At 43.2% G+C, this 21,895-nt stretch overlaps 1 protein-coding gene across 1 annotated transcript in view; it reads left to right on the forward strand.

Moving 5' to 3' along the window:
• Positions 1–1,013: 1,013 nt before the first annotated feature.
• The window catches only part of FAT4 (FAT atypical cadherin 4), a gene marked incomplete at its 5' end in the record, with an annotated part of 147,638 nt that continues 126,756 nt past the window's right edge, over positions 1,014–21,895 (forward strand). The window contains one exon of the mRNA XM_080638907.1: positions 1,014–6,311. Within this exon, the coding sequence (XP_080495033.1) occupies positions 1,014–6,311 (5,298 nt within the window). The remainder of the gene's footprint in view (positions 6,312–21,895) is intronic.

Consider the following 21,895-nt stretch of genomic DNA (forward strand, 5'->3'; position numbering starts at 1 on the left):
CTCTCCGGGTCATTTAAAGGCTGTTTTGGGATGAAGGAAAGCACGGGCTCGTGAGCATGAGGCGCTCGAGGGATGCTTCACCTTTCCCCCCGCACGGAGCAGCGGCGAGCGCTCACTCCCACAGCCCCCACTGCTTCGAGGGCCGGGAGGCGGCGAGACAGCAGAGGGCGCTCGGCGCCCACGCTCGGCTGCTTCGGGCCCCGCGCTGCTCGGTGTCGTGCTTGGAAGTTTATCGCGGCGCAGCCGAGCGTCTTCCCGGGGACCACACGTCCCGGCCGCCGCGCTGAGCAGCCTCAAGTTCCTTATGAGCTACTTTACAAACAGCGCCCGCCGCCACGTCCCTTGGTGTGCGGGGCAGGAGCGCCGCCGCAACCCGACCGACGGGGTCTCCGCCGCCGCAACTCCCTCCCGCCAGTCCGGACCCCCCCCCGGCCGCCGGGCCGCACCCCCAGGTACGCGGGGCCTCCGCCGGGCTGGGCGGGCCGGTGGGCGGGCCGGCGGCGGGCGGGGCGGCCAATGGGAGGCCGTGGGGGGAGTCGGCGGCGGGCGTCAAGAGGGAAGGGATCAATGAGCGCCAGGCAAAGTTGGGGCCGGGCCGTAGAGAGCGTTACGGCCGTGGATTACAAACCCGGCGGCGTCCCGCACCATCGCTGACCGCCGCGTCGGCACCGGGCATGCTGGTAGGGCGGCGGCCGCCGCCGCTGCTGCTGCTGCCGAGCGGCGAAGCGCGGGCACCCCGGCGGTAGCGACAGCGGCGATGCGGCGCGGCGCCCCTGGGCGCCCCCCAGCCCCGGAGCGGCGGCTGCGGCGGGAGGAGCGGCAGCTGCTGCAGCAAGAACGGAGCGCCCCGTGAGAGCGGCGCGCCGGCCGGTCTGCTCCCGTCCGTGGCGGGGCAGGGTGAGCGGAGCCTCCGTGAGTGAGGAGAGGGAGAGAAGCGGGAGCGGTCGGTGGGAAAGTAGACCCCGGGGGGCGCCGCTGAGAGCGGCAGCGCCGGGACCCTGTCCCGGTGCGCTATGGGCCGCCCCCCCGCCGCCGCCCGCGGGGCCTCGCCGCTGCTGCTGCTGCTGTCGGTGCTCGTGCTGTCGGTGCTGCTGCCGCTGGGCGCCGCCGCCGAGCCCCGCCAGGTCTTCCAGGTGCTGGAGGAGCAGCCACCCGGCACCTGGGTAGGCACCATCGCCACCCGACCTGGGTTCACCTACCGGCTGAGCGAGCAGCACGCCCTCTTCACCATCAACGCCAGCTCGGGAGCCCTGCACACCCGCACCACCATAGACCGCGAGAGCCTGGCCAGCGACGTGGTGGACCTGGTGGTGCTCTCCAGCCAACCCACCTACCCCAGCGAGGTGCGGGTCCTGGTGCTCGACCTCAACGACAACGCACCCGTCTTCCCCGATCCCTCCATCGTGGTGACTTTCAAGGAGGACACGGGCAGCGGGCGACAGCTTATCCTGGACACGGCCACCGACGCCGACAGTGGCACTAATGGTGTAGACCATGGCTCCTACCGCATTGTGGCCGGCAATGAGGAGGGGCGTTTCCGGCTCAACATCACGCTCAACCCCAGCGGTGAAGGTGCGTTTTTGCACCTGGTTTCCCGGGGTGGGCTGGACAGGGAGGCCACCCCTACCTACCAGCTATTGGTGCAAGTGGAGGACAAAGGCGAGCCCCGGCGGCGGGGGTACCTCCAGGTCAACGTCACTGTCCAGGACATAAATGACAACCCACCCATCTTCAGCCAGACACTTTACCAGGCACGAGTGCCTGAGGATGCGCCTGTTGGGGCCAGTGTCCTCCAGGTGACTGCAGCTGATGCTGATGAAGGTACCAATGCTGACATCCGCTACCGCCTGGAAGGCGGTGATGGCAGCAGTGGTGGTGGGGAGGGGATTGGCAGCCTCCCGTTTGAGGTGGACCCTGAGAGTGGGGTGATCCGCATCCGGGAGCGCTTGGACTATGAGATGAGACAGCAGTACTCGCTGACGGTGCAGGCCTTGGACCGAGGGGTGCCAGCACTGAGCGGCCGGGCTGAGGCCCTCATCCGCCTGCTTGATGTCAATGACAATGAGCCCCGGGTGAAGTTTCGCTATTTCCCAGCCACCTCTCGCTTTGCCTCCGTGGATGAGAACGCAGCACCTGGCACAGTGGTGGCCCTGCTGACGGTGAGTGATGCCGACTCCCCTGCAGCCAACGGGAATATCTCTGTGTCAATCCTGGCTGGAAATGAGCAGCGTCACTTTGAAGTGCACAGCAGCAAGGTACCCAACCTCAGCCTTATAAAGGTAGCAGCTGCGCTGGACCGGGAGCGCATCCCGGCCTATAACCTTACAGTGGCTGTGGCAGATAACTATGGGGCCCCTCCACCACCCCCGGGTCCCCCTACTTCTGCCTTTTCCCCTGATGGAGTGGTGGCAGCTCCTGTGAGCCGTTCATCAGTGGCTAGCCTGGTGATCTTTGTGAATGACATTAATGACCACCCCCCTGTCTTTGGGCAGTCGGTCTACACTGTGAACATCAGTGAGGAGGTGCCCCTGGGCAGCTACGTGAGGGGCCTGAGTGCCACGGACCGTGACTCGGGCCTCAATGCCAATCTGAAATACAGCATCGTCTCAGGCAATGAGCTTGGCTGGTTTCGCATCAGTGAGCACAGTGGGCTGGTCACCACAGCTGGCCCTGAGGGTGGCACTGCTGGGCATGCTGCAGGCATGTCCACCTCCAGCAGGCTGGACCGGGAGACTGCTTCTCAGGTGGTGCTCAATATCAGTGCCCGTGACCAAGGGGTGCAGCCCAGGTTCTCCTATGCACAGCTGGTGGTGACCATCCTGGACGTCAATGACAATAAACCTCGCTTCAGTCAACCCGAGGGCTACCAGGTGTCCCTGGCTGAAAACTCCCCATCAGGAACTGAGTTGCTGGTCCTGAGTGCCACAGATGGGGACTTGGGGGACAATGGGACAGTCCGCTTTTCCCTGCAGGAAGCTGAACCAGCGCTGGCTGTGGTTGGCCCCTCCTCGGTCACCCCTCGCCGGATCTTTCGCTTGGATCCCGTGTCAGGCAAGCTTAGCACCATCTCGCAGCTGGACCGGGAGGAGCAGGCTCATTTCTCCCTGCAAGTCCTGGCCACTGATTTAGGCTCTCCTCCCCTTTCTTCCATAGCTCGAGTTAACGTGAGTCTCCTGGATGTGAATGACAATAGTCCTGTGTTTTACCCTGTTCAATATTTTGCCCATATCCAAGAGAATGAGCCAGCTGGAACCTATGTGACCACAGTATCTGCCACAGACCCTGATCTGGGACCCAATGGGACAGTCAAGTACAGCATCTCAGCTGGAGACACCTCCAGGTTTCAGGTTCATGGCCAGACAGGGGTCATCACAACAAAAATAGCTCTTGACAGGGAGGAGAAAACTGCATACCAGTTGCAGATCGTGGCCACTGATGGTGGCCATCTTCAGTCGCAGAACCAAGCCATTGTCACCATCACTGTCTTGGACACCCAGGACAATCCACCTGTTTTCAGCCAGGGCGTGTACAGTTTTGTTGTCTTTGAAAATGTTGCCCTAGGTTACCACGTAGGTACTGTTTTTGCTTCTACCATGGACCTCAACACCAACATGAGTTACCTTATTACTATGGGTGACCAAAGGGGCATGTTTGCCATAAACAGAGTGACAGGGCAGATCACCACAGCCAGTATTATTGACAGGGAAGAGCAAGCATTTTACCAGCTGAAGGTGGTTGCTAGTGGTGGGGCGATAACTGGAGATGCTGTGGTCAATATAACTGTCAAAGATTTAAATGACAATTCTCCACACTTTATTCATGCGATAGAAAGTGTAAACGTGGTTGAAAACTGGAAAGCTGGGCATACCATATTCCAGGCCAGAGCTCTTGATCCTGATGAAGGTGTTAATGGTCTGGTTCTTTACAGCCTTAAGCAAAACCCGAAGGGCTTGTTTTCAATCAATGAACAAACAGGGGCCATAAGCTTAATAGGGCCACTTGACATAAATGCTGGGTCTTACCAGGTTGAAATCCTGGCCTCGGATATGGGGGTACCACAGCTGTCCTCTAACTTTATTCTGACTGTATCTGTCCATGATGTAAATGATAACCCGCCTGTGTTTGATCAGCTTTCCTATGAAATTACTATTTTGGAGTCAGAGCCTGTGAATTCCAGGTTCTTTAAGGTGCAGGCTTCTGACAAAGATTCAGGAGTGAACGGTGAAATAGCTTATAGCATAATTGAAGGAAATACTGGGGATGCCTTTGGCATATTCCCAGATGGTCAGCTGTATATAAAAAGTGAACTGGACCGTGAACTTCAGGAAAGATATATTTTAATGGTCGTGGCCTCTGATAGAGCAGTAGAGCCACTCAATGCTACTGTGAATGTTACTGTAATTCTGGAGGATGTAAATGATAACAGACCCCTGTTCAACAGTACCAACTATGTATTTTATTTTGAAGAGGAGCAAAGAGGTGGATCGTATGTAGGGCAAATAAATGCTGTAGATAAAGACTTTGGGCCAAATGGTGAAATCAGGTATTCGTTTGAGCATATGCAGCCAGATTTTGAGCTGAATGCGGTAACTGGGGAAATAAGAAGCACTCATCAGTTTGACAGAGAAGCTCTTATGAGACAAAGGGGAGCTGCAGTATTTAGTCTCACAGTAATAGCAACAGATCAGGGATTGCCAAAGCCTCTAAAAGATCAGGCAGCTGTACAAATCTACATGAAAGACATCAATGATAATGCCCCCAAATTTTTGAAAGATCTCTACCAAGCTACTATATCAGAATTGGCAGCAAATCTGACACAGGTTCTGAGAGTTTCTGCCTCAGATGTTGATGAAGGGGTTAACGGATTGATTCACTACTCTGTAATCAAGGGAAATGAAGAAAAGCAGTTTGCAATAGATAGTAGCACAGGCCAAGTGACCTTAGTAGGCAAGCTAGATCATGAAGCTACTGCATCGTATTCGCTTGTCATCCAAGCAGTAGACTCTGGAGCAGTTTCCCTAAGTTCAACTTGCTTGTTGAGCATTGATGTATTGGATGAAAATGACAACAGTCCTTCCTTCCCTAAATCAACATTTTTGGTGGATGTCCTGGAAAATATGAGAGTTGGTGAACTTGTGTCATCTGTCACTGCCACTGATTCTGATTCAGGCGACAATGCTGAACTCCACTATAGCATTACGGGGACAAACAATCATGGGACCTTTAGCATCAGTCCCAACACTGGTAGTATTTTTCTCGCAAAGAAACTGGACTTTGAGACACAATCTCTGTATAAGCTAAATATAACAGCAAAAGACCAAGGAAGGCCACCACGGTCATCTACAATGTCAGTGGTAATACATGTTAGGGATTACAATGACAACCCTCCTAATTTTCCTCCTGGGGACATCTTTAAATCTATTGTTGAGAATGTGCCTGTTGGTAGCTCTGTCATTTCTGTGACTGCTCATGATCCAGATGCAGATATTAATGGGCAGCTAACGTATGCAATCATCCAGCAGATGCCAAGGGGTAGTCATTTCCGTATAGATGAAGTGAGAGGGACAATATTTACCAGTGCTGAAATAGATCGAGAGTTTGCTAACCTTTTTGAGTTAACAGTCAAAGCCACAGATCAGGCTGTTCCTGTGGAGTCCAGACGATTTGCTTTGAAGAACGTGACCATTTTGGTGACAGATCAAAACGACAATGTTCCTGTGTTCATATCGCAAAATGCTCTTGCAGCTGACCCTTCAGTTGTGATCGGTTCAATTCTAATGACAATTATTGCTGCAGATCCTGATGAGGGCGCCAATGGAGAAGTGGAATACGAAATAGTCAACGGCGATACCGAAACCTTCATTGTGGATCGCTATAGCGGAGATTTAAGAGTAGCATCAGCTTTGGTGCCTTCTCAGCTCGTATACAATCTCATAGTTTCTGCCACGGATCTTGGCCCTGAAAGGAGAAGATCCACCACTGAGATGACTATCATTCTGCAAGGGGTTGACGGGCCTGTTTTCACTCAGCCAAAATACATAACCATCTTAAAAGAAGGTGAGCCTATCGGGACAAATGTGATATCTATTGAGGCATCAAGTCCGCGGGGCTCTGAAGCTCAGGTGGAATATTACATTGTGTCCATCCGCTGCGAAGATAAGAGTCTTGGGCGCCTCTTCACCATCGGGCGCCATACTGGTGTCATCCAGACCGCTGCCGTTTTGGACAGGGAGCAAGGAGCACGTCTCTACTTGGTGGATGTTTATGCCATTGAAAAGTCATCTGTTTTGCCCCGCACCCAACGAGCAGAGGTAAAGCTTCTATTCAGTAATTATTTACCTGTTTGCTTTCTAAATGAGTTATTTTATGTATTTGTTGTTAGCTCTTTTACAGAGAGTAGTGCACAGCAGAAGATGGGAAAGCTAAGTCTGCTGACTCATTAGTTAAAGATGGCCTTTCAGTTGGTATCCCTCAAACAGTTTTCCTCAAAGCTACCTCTAGAAATCTGAAAGAAAAATAGCGGAGTGCTTAAATTGGCTATGCTAGGCCCAGGGTTGGTCAAATAAATTTTAGGTACTAAATACTCTAACTGTGACAATATTTAATCATGGACATTTTTGAGTTTTGCATGTGTTCTCATTTTAGCAATTTTTAATTATTTGAAGTCTTTCTATTCCTATACGAATTATAACTAAACTTCTTTCACTGCAGTAATCATAACAGTATTTGTCTGAGAACTGACCAGTAGGGCATTGCTCCCTGAACAGCTCATTGAGTGTCTCTAGTCTTGGATGTGCTTGGTGTCCCTGCTTGGTTAAGTCTGTCAGATAGGTCTCCTCATGCACCTCCGATTTAGGCCATTTCTTTGCACACATGGATGAATACGAGAATGATCTTGTTTCTGTTCTTGAGTGTGACAGACAGTACAAATGCAATGGTTTAGCTGGCAGTTTTGCTTATCATAAAGACATTTGCCTTGACTAAAGGGTCTTTAAACGTTCTCTGCATGATTAGCTTGAGGACCAAAGGGTGGAAAGCAGGTTTGAAACACATCTGTGTAGTATGAATGTTTTATTCGCTCTGTCTAGTAATTGAGCCACAGAGCTGATCATTTAGGTTATTCTTGCTGTCTTCTGTAGGAATAGTGAAAAGCTTGGTGTGAAAGGGATTCTTGTGTTTGGTTTAAGTTGTACCATGTTCTAGAGCTGCCTCCTGCATTTTACTATGAGGCATTTAACTTGCAGTTCTTGGAAATTTGGGTCTGGCACTGCTGAGCGAGTCAGCCTGCAGAGGATGCTGGTAGTATGTAGTGATTCAACTATTTCCCTTGCCAGCTGAATGCTTTGCCTCAGTACTGCGTAGCTTGCACAGATACCAGCTAGACTTGGTCTTCAGAATTATGTCTTAGGTTTGAGCCATCAAGGACGCTGTGGTGGTTTGGTTTCTGTTGTTGGTTGGATTTTGTTTTCCTTTTTGTTTTTAGTAGATGTGGTATTTCTAGTTCTTTAAGCACTGTTCAAACTCAAATATTTATTAGCACTTATGAGAGAGCTTATTGTAGTGTGTGTGCTGTGTGCTGTTATCATGTTTTGAAGAGCAGTAGTGTATTGGAAAGAAGATTCCTGATACATGGGTCTCTGTATCCCTGCTAGAAATTTATAAAAGATTAAACCTTTATAATTTTTTTTCTTATTATTACATCATATTTTGTCTTGATGGACAGTGTTTTGAGGGTTCAGCCTTTGTCAGTGGGTTCAGCCTTTGTCAGTGATCTATGGTTTAGATCGTAATCTTTCAACTCTGTGTCTGTCCACATGACCAAAGAGTTTCTTGACTGGAGAAGACTCAGAGGAGGCCAGGTGATTGCGATAGTCTCACACATTGTAGAAGTATTTAATAAGGATATTTGGTGAGCAGGGAAGAGAGCAGCCATTGAAACTTTAAGCAAATTTTACATTGTTGAATACAAACCACTCCTGAAATCAAAAGCAAATGTTTTATTCTGTAAAAGAACATTGAAAGCAATAGTTGGAAGCTAGGATTTCATATTGTGGTTGTATCTTTACAGCTTCTAAAATGCTGCTTCTTCCAAATGTAATTAGCTTACTGTGCTTCTTTAGAAATACATTATAAATTATAATCAGCTATCAACTTTAAGAAACATAACCATATGCAGTCTTTCTCTTGACTGATAGGATTTCTCTGGCAGAGCTTTTGCTGTCCCACAGTTGAACAAGAACTGCTAGAGTGACATTCTTTGTGCAAGCTGACTGTCAGTGGGTGCTGAATAAGCAATGCAGCTTTTTTCCATGTTTCTTTCGGATGGCAACTTTTGTTTTGTTTTTAGTTTGATGTATGTAGTGCAAAAATTTTTAGTCTTCATTTTCTGCCAAGCTACTTTCATGAAAAATCAGCCTGTATCCCAGTGTGTAGACACTATCTCTTATCTTTGTAAAGCCACCTTAAAGCACACTTGTGCTAGAGTTTTTGTGAATCAAATGTGCAATTTGGAATGTTTAATGTTTTTTTCCTGTTTTTAAGGTGATAGCTTGAGTGGTGGCATAACCACAACACTGGCAAGAGACAATAAATGTGCGTGGACCTGTACAATATCTAAAACTACAAAGCTTAAGTGTTCTTTTGCCCACAATGACTTAAACTTTTTTTTGTTATATACATGGCAGGATGAAGACTGATTTTTTTTTTTAGAGTCCTGCTCGAAGAGTAAGTTGTAAAGCATTGATGCAGGTATGCAGACAAAGCCTAATAAGTCTGGTACCTGACAGCTTTCTGAACAGATAAGCTGGATATAAATTTTGTTTTTTGAGGAAAAAGTTTGAGTATTGTATATTTTCTTTGTTTCTTCTGTGCAGAGTATGTTGGGTTTAGTTTCTGAATATGGTTAAAGAAAAGGGAAAAACAGTAACAGGATTTGCTTAACAACTTCTACTTTCTTCTTCACTGCCTGCTATGCCTTCTGCCCTGATGCCAGACATCATCCTAATTACACTGTGGCATGTGAGTGAAACACTGAGCACTCAGCCACCCAGTTCTAAGCCTGCTGGCTGAGACTGAAGAGAGCAGAAGGAGCAAGAAAGTTAATAGTCTTTTATCTAACATAGGTTTTGGGAATCATTTTGGGTGGCAGATACCTGGTGTGAAATAGAGATATTTACAGCTTCGAAGCAGTGGCTAGTCTTTGTCCGGCTGGCAGGCAGTATAAAAGAAGAGCAGGCTTGCATGAAGCCAATTGCTTTACAAATGAATCAACCCTTGTCCTTGGGAAATGGTGTGTTGTTGTTTTTTTTTTTTTTTTTGTTGTTGCTGTTTTTTGTATTTTAAATTTATATCAACTATAATGAAAAGATCCACCTAGTGCTCCAGCTGAAAAAGTCTCTTTCCAGCCTTTCTCATCCATCCCTGGGGCTTGCACTTTAGGGTCATAGGGCATAGCTATGGGGGTTGTACACTACCGTTTTCTGAAGAGAGCGTACAAGGGAAGAGCTATGTGACGACAGGACTGTGGAGAATCCCCTTCTGACCCCAAAGCAGCTGGCATGCCTTGTAACTGAAGGATTACATTTTCAGTAAAGCAGCAGCTAAAGAGTTAATGAAACAAAGAACAGTTTATTTGCAGTTTGTGGATTATTGGTTTTTTAGCACTAGGTTTCATATTTATGTATTTTTCTGTGCTTATTATTACTATATGGAGAAAAAGGGTGGGTGTGTGTCAGAAAAGTGCAAGTTGTGAGGTATTTATGCTCAAAGGACCAAATGCTTTGAGATTTGCAAACTCAAGTAGTGCCTGTTCTATTCTATTTTACAACCAAGTGGTGTAATTTTGGATAGTTATTACTGAATTAGAAAGGTTTTTTCTTTTGGACATTAACCAATTTCTGTGTAACCTACAGTGACAAAACCAGATGATTTGATGTTGTATGAGTGTGTTCTGTGATCAGTTTTATTTTGCCCTGTCTTGTGTAAATCATTAGGTGTGGCATTGTTCTTCTCAGATAAGAAAAAAATAATGTAGGTGTTCCTGAAGCTCTTCTGTTTGCCATTTTATGCCTTTTTATGTGTTTCTGCCAAAAGAAAAAATGCAGTAATTGCTTAGCTCCTTTCTCATGGCTCTCCAACAGAAATTCTCTTTTAACCTCTTCAGGCAGGGCTGAGGGTTTCACCATCATGATTTTATATTTAATATAGAATGACTAATGCGTATTGGCATCACTTGGAAGCCATGTGACTTTATTCAATCCTGATCGTATGCTGTGGGAGACTTTGGGTGGTCGTGTGTTGTACCCTGCTTCTTAGCTGGCAGTAATAATAGGAACCCAGGAACAATACCTCATCTTCTGTGCTCTGTTACTAGGGATTAAATGGAATTAGATGGGATTTCTAGTTTGCATGTTTAACCCTTGAGAAGAGCAGTGGGTTTGCTAGGGACCAGTGATGCTACCATGTATGTCGTATATGACAAATGAGAGGATAACAGATTGGGATGTGAATTATTTGTATATGAAAAATGTTTAACTGAACTTTAAACAGGTTCATAATTTCCAAGGAAGGGAGAGAAGGGTATAAATATTTATTTATACACTTCATACCTTCCTTAATACCCTGGAAAATGTATAAAGTTCAAATGAAAATTTTACTGATTATATTGATTTGAAAATGGAAATACTTGGAGAGACACATCAATGATCCTATGAATGTTAACATGCTCTCAAAACAGGAGCAGTTCCCTTGATTTTCAGACAGAGAAATATGAGGCACAAGTTTTCTTTTGCATTTGTGCGTGCACAGCTGCTTCTTGTGGTACATTTCATGACTGGCACTATTGGGAAACTTGGACTTCCAGGTTGGAGGAGGCTTTTATCTCCCAAATCCGTAGTCTAGGCAAAATACGTGCTTTCTTTTATCAGGCAAAATATGGGGATTTTAGACAATGCTTACTGCTGGCATAGTGAAGATCTGGAATTTAATGAAGACAGACAAAATGAATGGTCTTCTCCTCCTGGAAAGAAAATCATAGGACATTTCACCTTGACCTGATGTGAACTGCAGCCATGACCATAAAACGATGACTGCATGGGATAACTCGTTTATGTGGAACTTTTAGAGTCACCCCAGCCTAGGTCCTGTCACTCCTGTCACTCCTGCACCCACTGAACCTAGGAGCGAGGTGGAGGTGCTCAAAAACTGTCTTCTCTGTGGTGCAGAGCTCCAGAAACCCAGATGAAGAAAGGGAAGATGCTGCTAAGCAGGAATGACAGAATATGTTGCAGGAGAGGCTGCCCAAGCTGCAGGAGCACAATGCATCCTGTGTGCTGTTTGGGTTGGGTACCACTTCAGGGATGTGGGGCTAGCCCTAACATTCCTGAGAGGGGAAAGGGATGGATTGCTGGGGCAAAACACTGATGGTGTTGCTTCTCTAACCAAGCTGGCTAATGGTGGAGGGCTTTAAATTTAGTAAGAGAATTTGAAACCCACTTCAGAGAAGGCTGTTATCTGGCATATTTGCCTGTACTAATAAGAACAATGGGGTATTCCTTGTATTCATACTATTTATAAATCGTTTTATTCTTTAATGATACATGGCACATTAACTGTAGCTTGACAAAGGAAACAACATATGAAAAGTTTGAGTAAACAATGAAAACCTGCTGCCTTGTCCAGCTACACAACCAGGTTTTTTTTCTTCCTAGTGCTGATATTGCTGATTCTGAGTAACTTACAATTATTTAAATTATTGCTGTCATTTGTACTGATCTGAAAAGGGTTCTCTAAGTTCTGCTTGAACTAGAGCGGGAGATGAATGTGACTTATGTCGAAAACTGTTCAAAACCAATTTGTGAGTTTTGGTTCAAAGTTGTCCCTTTTTTCCATCCTCTAATTTCATTAGTGATTCTGCCTTGCTACATTTTCTTAATATCTAGAATTTCTCATTTCTTTGCAATTTTAGCAGCCTCTGGGCATTTTTGCATGTGAGGTCACTTCATGATTTTTATGTTAAAAAATCACTAGAGTTTAAAACCAACATTCTTTATTATGGAAAATAGTTTTTCATGTGTCTCTTTTGACTATTATTGCTAGTGTTTGCATTAACCATAGCAAAATTTTCATGTGCTTGTTTTTGCTGAGTGTTAAATTCTTCATACAAATCTCTAAATTATTCTTAGGTTCTATTGATGTTAATAAGCAAGTCTTTTTCCATGTAAAATGATACCTCGCAGAGCTGCTGGAGTCCAGGTTTCTTTCCATGTTTTAGTCAGGTGAAGCAGCCAGTGGCTGTTCATTTTGAAGAACTCCAGAAGTAGGTCACCAAAGCCTGCTTGCCCTCGTGGTGTCTCCAGCCCTTAATCAGCCAGGGCAAGATTCAGTTCTTGTCGGCTCCTGAAATCTTTGCTATTGTCTTTTCCTGTTTCCTGTACATATCTTGAACCTTGAGACTGCATCTCATCAGAGGATATTGGTACCCTTTTGACTGATGGAAGAAGGCTCTAGATGTTTCCATGGTCTCATCTGAGTCTTTTCAGAGATTGGATTTCGTTGAATCACCACTCCAAGGGCCACTTCCCACCCTCCAATAACAAGGTGCCTGTTTAATTTTCATCAAAGCAACCCCTTAGCATGAAATAGTTCTATTGGCATAGTTGTTTTAACTGTGTCTAGGATAGGGAGTAGCATTACTGTTAAGTTAGTTTGGTTTCTTACCCATGTAATTGTGTCTGTGCAAATCCTGTGTGTAGACAAGCCCTAATGCTCTTGGGTTTTAATTAGAGAAGAAATTTATGGTGACTAAAATTGAAGTAAAACAAAGAGTTCTCCTGACATATTCCTGCAGTTAGGAAAAGTGATGCCAGATCAGTATGGTACATCAGTACCATACAGATTTGTTTAAGTAAATTTATAGCCTGACTTCACTTTGCCAAGAATAATATCAGATATGTTAGAGAAACTGTGTCTTTGTTTTACTACGATGCTTCTCTCTATTCCAATTAATCTTATTTTTAATTAGACCCTTAGTCTAGACCGTCACCCAGGTTTGTTTTTGTAGTGATCTATTTTTGTTTACTTCCTCAGAGCAATAACATACCAAAAGGACAGTAGAACAGATGGAAACTGATAGCTATGTTTGCACTGTAAAAATACATATAGTTGGGTTAGTTAATGCAAAAGAATTTCAAAGAACCTATTATGAAGTGGTAATTTATGTGCCAACAGCTATGCAAAAAAGAAATGAAAACAAGCATTTGCCTTAGCGTTTCATGTTCTGCAGTCTTTGCACATATATGCTGTTAATAGGCTGTCGCTTGTAGTGACATAGTGATATGCAATGAGTGTATAAGGGTTCTGCTATATTTAACACAGCCATCCAGACATCCAGCCCTACAGACAGAAAGGAGTGCTCGTGGTGGTGGAAATATTCAGCAGGCTCAGATGGATGGAGCTCTGGGGGCAATTTCTTCTGGAGAAGAGCATCTTCTCACAGTGCATCACTTCCCACCTCCGCTCTACCCTGTGGCCTAGAGGTGGCATCCCCTGGCCAAGTCTGGGTCCCCAGGAGTGACCTTGTGAAGGATACTAACTCCTAAGTGTCCCATGAAGTTGATCTGGATACTCTATTAGAGGTGAGACACAAAGAAAGGATTTTTCTCACAGCTCTTGAAGTCAGAGAAAAAAAAAAGGAACAGCTTTGAGATGTGCCATATGGCCAGTAGGTGAAGTATCATCAGCATTAAGGTAAAATCTTAGCTTTCTCAATTTCACATATCCTCATTTTCCAGCCTCATGGCTAGCTGTGCTCTTCTAAATACACATATACTTGCATGTGTCAGAAAAATTCTGTCTTCAACCACTCAGTTAGATGTGTCTGGAAAACAACCAAACTGGATCAAGCAGTGTTGTAGTTTTCTTTGTAGGATCTGCCTGTACCATTTTCAGTTCTTCTCCGATACCTATTGGACTGCTCCCAAGCCAGAGTCAAGCCCCAGCTTGCCATTATGAGCAGAGAATTACAGAATCACAGAATAGTTTTGGTTGGAAGACACCTTAAAGCTCATCCAGTTCCAACCCCCTGCCATGGGCAGGGACACTTTCCACTAGGCCAGGTTGCTCTAAGCCCTGTCCAACCTGGCCTTAAATACTTTCAGGGATGGGGGCAGCCGCAGCTTCTTTGGGCAACCTGTGCCAGTGCCTCACCACCTTCACAATAAAGAAGTTCTTCCTTGGATTTAATCTGAGCCTACCCTTTTTCAGTTTAAAAGTGTGTAAAAGGCAAGAGAAATGTGGCAATGTGATTCTTTAAGTTGTTAGTTTTCTAGGAGATTCACAATTTATCTATTGTTTCTTCCATTATATAGTTACTGGCTACAGTTTGTATCCAGTAACCTGATTTCTGGGGTTTTGAGCAACCTGGTCTAGTGGAAGGTGTCCCTGTCCATGGCAGGGGGGTTGAACTGGATGATCTTTAAGGTCCCTTCCAACCCAAACCAGTCTGTGGGTCTATGAATTTTTAAAATTACTCATTTATTGAATAAGAGAACTCTAAAGCTGCTGTGCACACTGGACAGGTCTCCTGGGCCTGTGCTGCATGCACACTGCTGCAGCATGGCAAGCGGTCAAGTGCTCCTGCCTTCCCTGGGAGGGAGGTGGGTTTTGTACCAGAGCTGGACCAGTGTGCCCACCCTACCATGCTGCCCATGGAGGGCATGTCGTCTACTTACTTAATTCTGTATGGGCAGCACTGATAAAGCTGATGAGACTTTGGGTCTTAGAAATTACTTCTGACTCATTTCCAACCGTTTAGTTGGAGGCATCTTTTATGGGGCAGATTATTATATTAGTACAGAGCATAACAGTCATTGTCACTGATGGGAATGAGGAGTGGATTTAAGAGCTGTGCTATGGGAGTAAACTGCTTTCAGAGGTCTCTGTCAGAGCTTCGCAATCCACTTAAGACTTTAAGTGCTTCATATCTAGTCCTCTTTGGGTTTTTAAGCAAAAGTTTTATTTTTGGTAGCTACAACATTTCTTGAAATACAATCCAGGAAAAGACTATTAATTCTAAGAATGTGTATAAGATGTTTCGCCTACCTAAGTCAGTAGTCTTCGTTTTAAGCTATGAATAGAATTTATGTCCTGCTTGGAATGAATAAATTAAAATAGCATCCAACACTAGATAGTGCTGGATTAAACTCAGCAATAGCAATTTGCTATAGGTATATTAAGATAGAAGAAGCACTACTTAAAACTTTAAGCTGGAGGGGTGGGTTTGCCACAGGCACTGTGTGTGGGGAAATACGTGATTATATTTCTCTTGCAATGTAGTGGAAGATGAATTGTTCCTTGGAGAGCTAGAGGGAAAACTGAGTTGAGGGCTTTTCATGTCAACTCCTTTTTGCATCATTTTTGATAAATAAAGAGAATTCTACCGAAATAGTTCAGAAGAATAAATAAGATGTCTGAGCTATGGTACACATCTGTAGTGTATGTGCTTAAAGCTTGAATTTTCCATAGGGATTTTCTTCTATATTACACTTCAAGTTTCCTGGTGTTTTTCCCCATTCCACATTCCTTATTCTTTTCAATACAGCAAATCTTTTTAATCCATCAAAATGCCATTCCGTCTGAAATATGAAGACATGTTGCAATTATAAGGCTGTTCAGAAACAGAAGGCAAACTTAGTGGTTTATTGCACTCTTATTCTTTTGAGACCTGCATTTTTGTTTATGTGATTTAAATGACTTTTTTCTGAGCACGATTCTATTCCCTTTGAAAGTTGCCTAATAAACTTTTTATGCCTGTCTGCTTTAGAAAAGAATTTGAACCTTTATGATTTCAGGGAAGAAATTAATGAAAATCCAGATTTTAACCCCAGTAGGGTCATGTCAGATTGTCTGGAAACTAATTTATGGTGGTGGTGATCTTAGATGAAGTAAGAGGTTTTCTTTCCGCTGTTTTCTCTCTCTAGCAGCACTCTTAGCTCTTGCGCTTCTGACTTTTAAGGGGTTGGCTTATTTTATTTTATTTTTACATACGAATTTCTTAACTCCAAGTAATTTCTATGGTCAGCACTGAAAGTTGTGTGGGGTTTTTTCGTCTGTTTATTTCTCCATGCTGTGTTATCAAGCAGGGATGTAGCTACTTAGAATAAGGTTAAGTGATCATGTTGAGATCATAATTAATTAAACGTAAGCTCTGATACCTTGTTATTTCAAGACCTGCAATCAACAGATGGAGAATGCTGTCTGACCCACGTGCTGGTGGAGGGGAGAGGAAGTGGGAGTGGACTTCTTGCAGGGCAGGATGATATTGGGTAGGAGCAAGCTGCACTCATGCCTGCCAAAATACTTGGATTAGACTAAAGGAACACAGATGGCTGAGGCTGATAAAGGTGTCTCTTATTGTTGATTTGGTTTGGTTTTTTTTTTCTGCTCGGTACTGTTTTGAGTTTGTGTGTGAGAGGGGCAAGAGGGGAGGAAGACGACTGTATGAATATGTTTGTTTTGATACATTTTACAGTGTAGGAAAGGAGTTGCACAAATTCAATGCTCCTGCTCGGTAGGATGCCAAAGGCTGGAGCTAAGCTCTCCTTTTAGGTTTCTGTAACAAATGAACAATAATGTGTCCTCAGGGATTTATGTCATGCTGTCCAACCTTTGGCTCTTATCTGCTAATAGAAAAATCCCGATGCACTGCTGAAAGTAGCTCCTACAAATTGGACTGAGAAGCCTTAAATGCACGTAACTGCCTCTGCTCATAACCAGCCTCAATGTTAGCTCTCCCGTCATGGATTTATGTGATGTGTGTGTATAAGTAAACCAGTATATATGTATGTATACATATATATGTATAAATAATGTTTTGTCTTCTGAGGAGGTAGCTGTGCCTAAGTCTGTCTGCAGTTTGTCTGACAGAGGAGGAAGCCAAGCCATTGTGGGATAGGGGCATGTAAGAGAAAGCATGTCCCGCAGACTCTTAATCTGAGGAAAGTCCTGTTCTTCTTAGCATTTGTTATTTATTGTTGTAGAAACTAACTGGTCACCACTATCTAAAAATGGTATGTCTGAACTTTCAAGTTGCTTGCAGAAATAAATCATTGTCACCAGACATAGCGGTTGTTCCAAGTCTGTTGGATCTGTTACACCCATGACCAGCACCATCCATCATGGCAGGGCTCAGGAGAAGGGAGTAGAAGCAAGAACTTCAACTCCATCTATTTGAAGCAAAGTCTAAACCAGGCAATTTCATTAGAAAGCCTTAAAGATTCTTGTTTTGTGAATGATGGCAATAATGGTCTGCTGCTTATGACAGCTGGAAATCCACAGGATGTTCTTGCTGGTAATCATGAAGGAAAAATGGTACTTGAGACTTCATTCTAGGGCAAATAAATTTTATTTTGAGTAGCACTTTCAATTTGCAGTCATTAAGTTGAGCTATTGCAGTAATTTTTCACAGAAACAAATATATTAAAAAATCTAGTTGCAAAGTCATGCTCCTAATGGTATACTATAAATGACTGAGACCAAAGTTCATTCAAAACAGTGCTGTTTTGGTCTATTGTCTTCAAAATGTTCTTTCTGTCCTTCCTTGATCATCTCATATTTATATGTTTTTTAAACAGACATTGAAATTTTTTTTTTTTTTTTTGTGCAGCAAAGCTGCCTGAAATTGATGGAGGGAGACGTTGTTTCATTCTGAGGTTCAGTGCTGTAAAAATGAGTGTGCTTTCCTGATGCCTTGTGGTCTTGCATGTGCAAACAGCTTTTCTATAAATACACCATAGTATTATGAGTGTTAATTGTGGCTACTACTATACAAATGGAAAAATAAATGCAGCTACATTCGCTCTGAGGGAAAAAAAAAGCCCTTTGTGGGAGCAGGAAAATGCTACTTTTTTTTTTTCCTGTGAAAATGTATCATTGTTATTACACTTTGGCTCTATAAAGGATGTATGAGCATGAGAATCTGGAATTTATAAAAGAAATTATTACAAACAGTGGACTGTCTTTTTTTTTTTTTTTTTAATTGTGCTAATTTTCCATTGCTGTAACTATATTTTATTTAATTGAATTCCTTTTCACTTACATTGGTATAACCAAGCAGAAAATGTGGCCCTGAGTAAATAAGACCGACCTTCGGTTCATGTAAGTTGAAATCTGTATTGAAAGTGACACAGGGTAAACACTAAACGTATAACAAAAATCTCGCTTTTGCCCAGGAAATAAGGAAATCAAGACATTCTACAGTCCTTCTGCAGAAAGAGTGAGTGATAAATTACAGTGCAATGTGGGCTGCAGGATGACTTAATAGAGTATAGTTTTGTAGGAGTGTCCATTTAGAAGTCAGTTAAACTCTAGACATTAATTGGTAAACATGCGTTGCTTGTTCATATAATTTAAAAATAAAGGAGAGCTTTATCTAGTATTAATATAGAGTGCTTTCTGTTGTGGCATAGTTTTAAAAAGACCAAAATCAGCTGCTTTATCTGACCTAAGTCAAGGGTAGGTACTTGACGTTTACTTAGGCTGGTAAAAAGAAGTAGAAGCTGTCTAAAGTAATTTGGTGGGGCTTGTAAACAGAGCATGTTTTCTTGCTCAATATTAGCTTAATGTGGGGACTATAATGTTATGTTGAGGCATTTCCTCATTTGGCTCTCCAGATGAACAGTTGAATTCAGAGCATGTAACTTCAGCTTTGAAGACTAATAATCCACTTTTTGAGGCTTTTGATATCTCCTCATTGTAGGATAATAGATCCCCTGGAGACTGTCAGGGGAAATCAAGAATGGGAATGTGCACATCTACCATGGGGTAGGACACTTGCCCTCCCAAAGTGTCCATGCAGGGACCTGTGTGTCTTGCTTAAAGTAAGCCACCATATTTGAGATTTGGTTAAATTTGTGCAGTGAATCCCATAGCAGATGCAGGGTTTTATTTACATCAGGAAAAGCAACTGCAAACACAGCATGCTTGAGAACAGGTTGGTGCTAACAGGTCTACCTTTCTATGGCCCCCAAGCTCACCTGCAGGTGGAAGGTTGTGAAATAGACGTGCATTCAATGATTCATAAACATGCAACCAGGTTTACATGTCAGCCTCCTTTTTGAAAGAAATTGAGTTTATTAATGCGGTTTTAATTTTCATTTGAGAAAGTTGCATTGAAAAGAAAGAATTGCTTTCACCACCACTACAAAATATATTTTAATATGGTTATAGCAAATACCTAGCTGTCTGTGTATTTCTTAATTTAAAAAACAGAAGTCTGGCATTTAGAATAAATGATTCTGATACAGAAATAGAGCATTAGACTTCCTTTGCAACTGCCACGGACATTGATTAATTGGGACAGTCAGCATGGCTTGCTTTTGGAAAGAAAGAGCTTAATGATTAACTAAGTTCTTTTTCTGTGCCCCCCACCGAGCATATAAAATGATTATAAAAGAATACAGAAAAGAGGCAGTTGGGGTTGTTGTTGTGCGCAATTGAAACACAGCCAAATATTTCACAATATACTACATATAGGGAGAAACATTAATTTCCATGTGCTAGCTGTCAAGATCTGAATATAGTAATGTATGCTCCAAGTAATTCTGTGTTTTTTGGAAAGAAAAACCTGTCATTCTCCACAGGTTGGAGATGAAGTAGCACCTATGCTGAATGATCTACAAACACTTGTTTTTGTATGTGTTGCAACACTGGAATGGAAAACCAGTGTTTGATAAATTATTATCAATTTTAAGCCAAATGATGGCTTGATGTTTCTAAATGCTTACTGAGCAGTAATGAGACTTGAGATGTGCCCTCTGTGAATGTGTGATTTTTTTTCATTCGTGTCATCTGGGGAAATGAGAAATTTGTTCTGTAAGTAGCGGAATGGTCAGGGACTCTCTCTAATGCAGTTAGCAACGTCCCACAATGTCCCAAGAACAATTCTGTGTTCTGGGTGACTACCAGCATGATTGCAGCATGCTGCAGTGTGTAATTAAGCATCTCTTGAATGAAGTCTATACTATTCAGTATTTCTTTTACCTGGATCAAATTCAACTCTGTTGAAATTACATTTTCAAACCTGAGTAACATATAAAATTTGGCATATGCTTTTTCAAAGCATGTTCTTGAGATTTAGTATATCAAAATATTTATCTTCTTATTTGTCTCTCTAAATTGGGATTTGATTTTTATCTAAAGGGATAGTGGGATGATAGCTGAGCTTCTATTGTGCTTTAGGAAGTAATTTGCTTTTACATCACATAAATCTTCCAAATTATTTAATAATGCTTCCTTCACATATGGGAACCTGCAGCATCGAGGTGCATTCAGGATGGAACGGGACAGAAAGAGCATCGATTCGTCTTGTGTGACTTGGATTAAGCGGGAACAGCCCAATGTATGTAATAGATGCAAAGCTTTTGGAGATACCGTGATTTGTGGGGCACCAAAGTTTTTGCTCCTGTTCAGTGACATTGGTTGCATTTCTCTATTCTGGTTCCCTGGTTTACTGTCTGGAAACTCTGTTTATTAGGATATAGCTGTATGATTCACCAAGCTTTTAAAATACAGGAGTTTATGTAACATTGTGGTAATCTTGAATCCATTTAACAAATGTAATGTATAGATTTATGTGAAATTTACAGCAGAGTAATTTCAATGCAGTGACTTTGATTTATATGTTTTGAAAGATAAACCCTTTGTAAAACTACTTTATAAATATGGCATTTATATGTGGGTTTATGCAGTCATTGCCAGTCAGTAGCTTCCAGCTCAATGTTCTCATCTTCTAAATCCTCCAGAAGTAATTCTGCCTGTGAGTTATTGAACTCAGCCAGTGGTAGTTTTTTAAGTGCCAGCTCACGCACACCTAACCATTTGAAATTTAATTTTATCTTGATGGATGCTGGAATTAGGTCTCTTGCAGCATGTGAATAGTATCATCAGAAAAATTTACAACTTCAAATCCAAGCCTAATTTATACTTTTGAGGGAAGGTTTGTGTTACAGGCTGGTAGGTTTTGTCTGGCTTCCCTGGCTTTCCAAAACATTGGTGGGATGATGACACTGTGATGTGATGGTCTGATAGTCTCTCATCTTGAGGATTAACTTTTGTGTGAGGAACATAAATTCTCCTCCAGGCTTTGTATTAATATTTATTGTGACAGTAGCTTTATTTTCTGAAAGTTGCCTTCATTGGGCATTAGTATCAAAGCTCTCCATAGGCTTGGAATGTCCAGGCATCTCCTGGGACTTGGTTTGTGTGTCTGTTTTGGGTGGTAAGGGTTAGCTCTGTAAGGCTGGACGTTGCTTTCAATGGAAAGAACCACCATATTGTGTCCTTGACATAACTGGAGACACAGAAATCCCATTTTCTTTAGAATCTTCTCTGTACTGAGCCTTCCTCTGTTTTATTATTTTTTTTTTTAGATTTCTATAAGATTGTTTTTTGTCACATATATATATTTATAGATGTTTATATTTTTCTTTAGCAAACAGAAAACCATGTTCTTCACATTTAAAAACTTAATTTTTGTGTTTAATAGTTATAATTTTGAAGTCAGAAATGTTGTAGTAGTCAAGTTTTAACTGTCTGGCAGCAAGTCCTCCAAAAAAATAAGAAATTTATCAAAGAATTTAATTAGTAGTGCAAGTGTTGCCTCATTTCCAATGCAGACCTGCATAGGTGGATAATGGGTTCCAGGAATAGGTGGAATGAAAGAATACAGCTGGATCCTTTGGCTCCAGGACAAGTCAAGGTCATCCAGAGCCAGGGCTTCAGTGGTCCCTGAGGATGAGCACTTGGCTGCTTGCAAAGTGATTTTCTCAGGCATAGAGGTGTCTTGAATATTGACTGTCCTGGCGGTGGAAGTGGATAACCACCCCTATCCCTCTTGCAC

This window comes from Psittacula echo (assembly GCF_963264785.1).
Source record: "Psittacula echo genome assembly, chromosome: 1".
In the NCBI taxonomy this organism is placed as follows: domain Eukaryota; kingdom Metazoa; phylum Chordata; class Aves; order Psittaciformes; family Psittacidae; genus Psittacula; species Psittacula echo.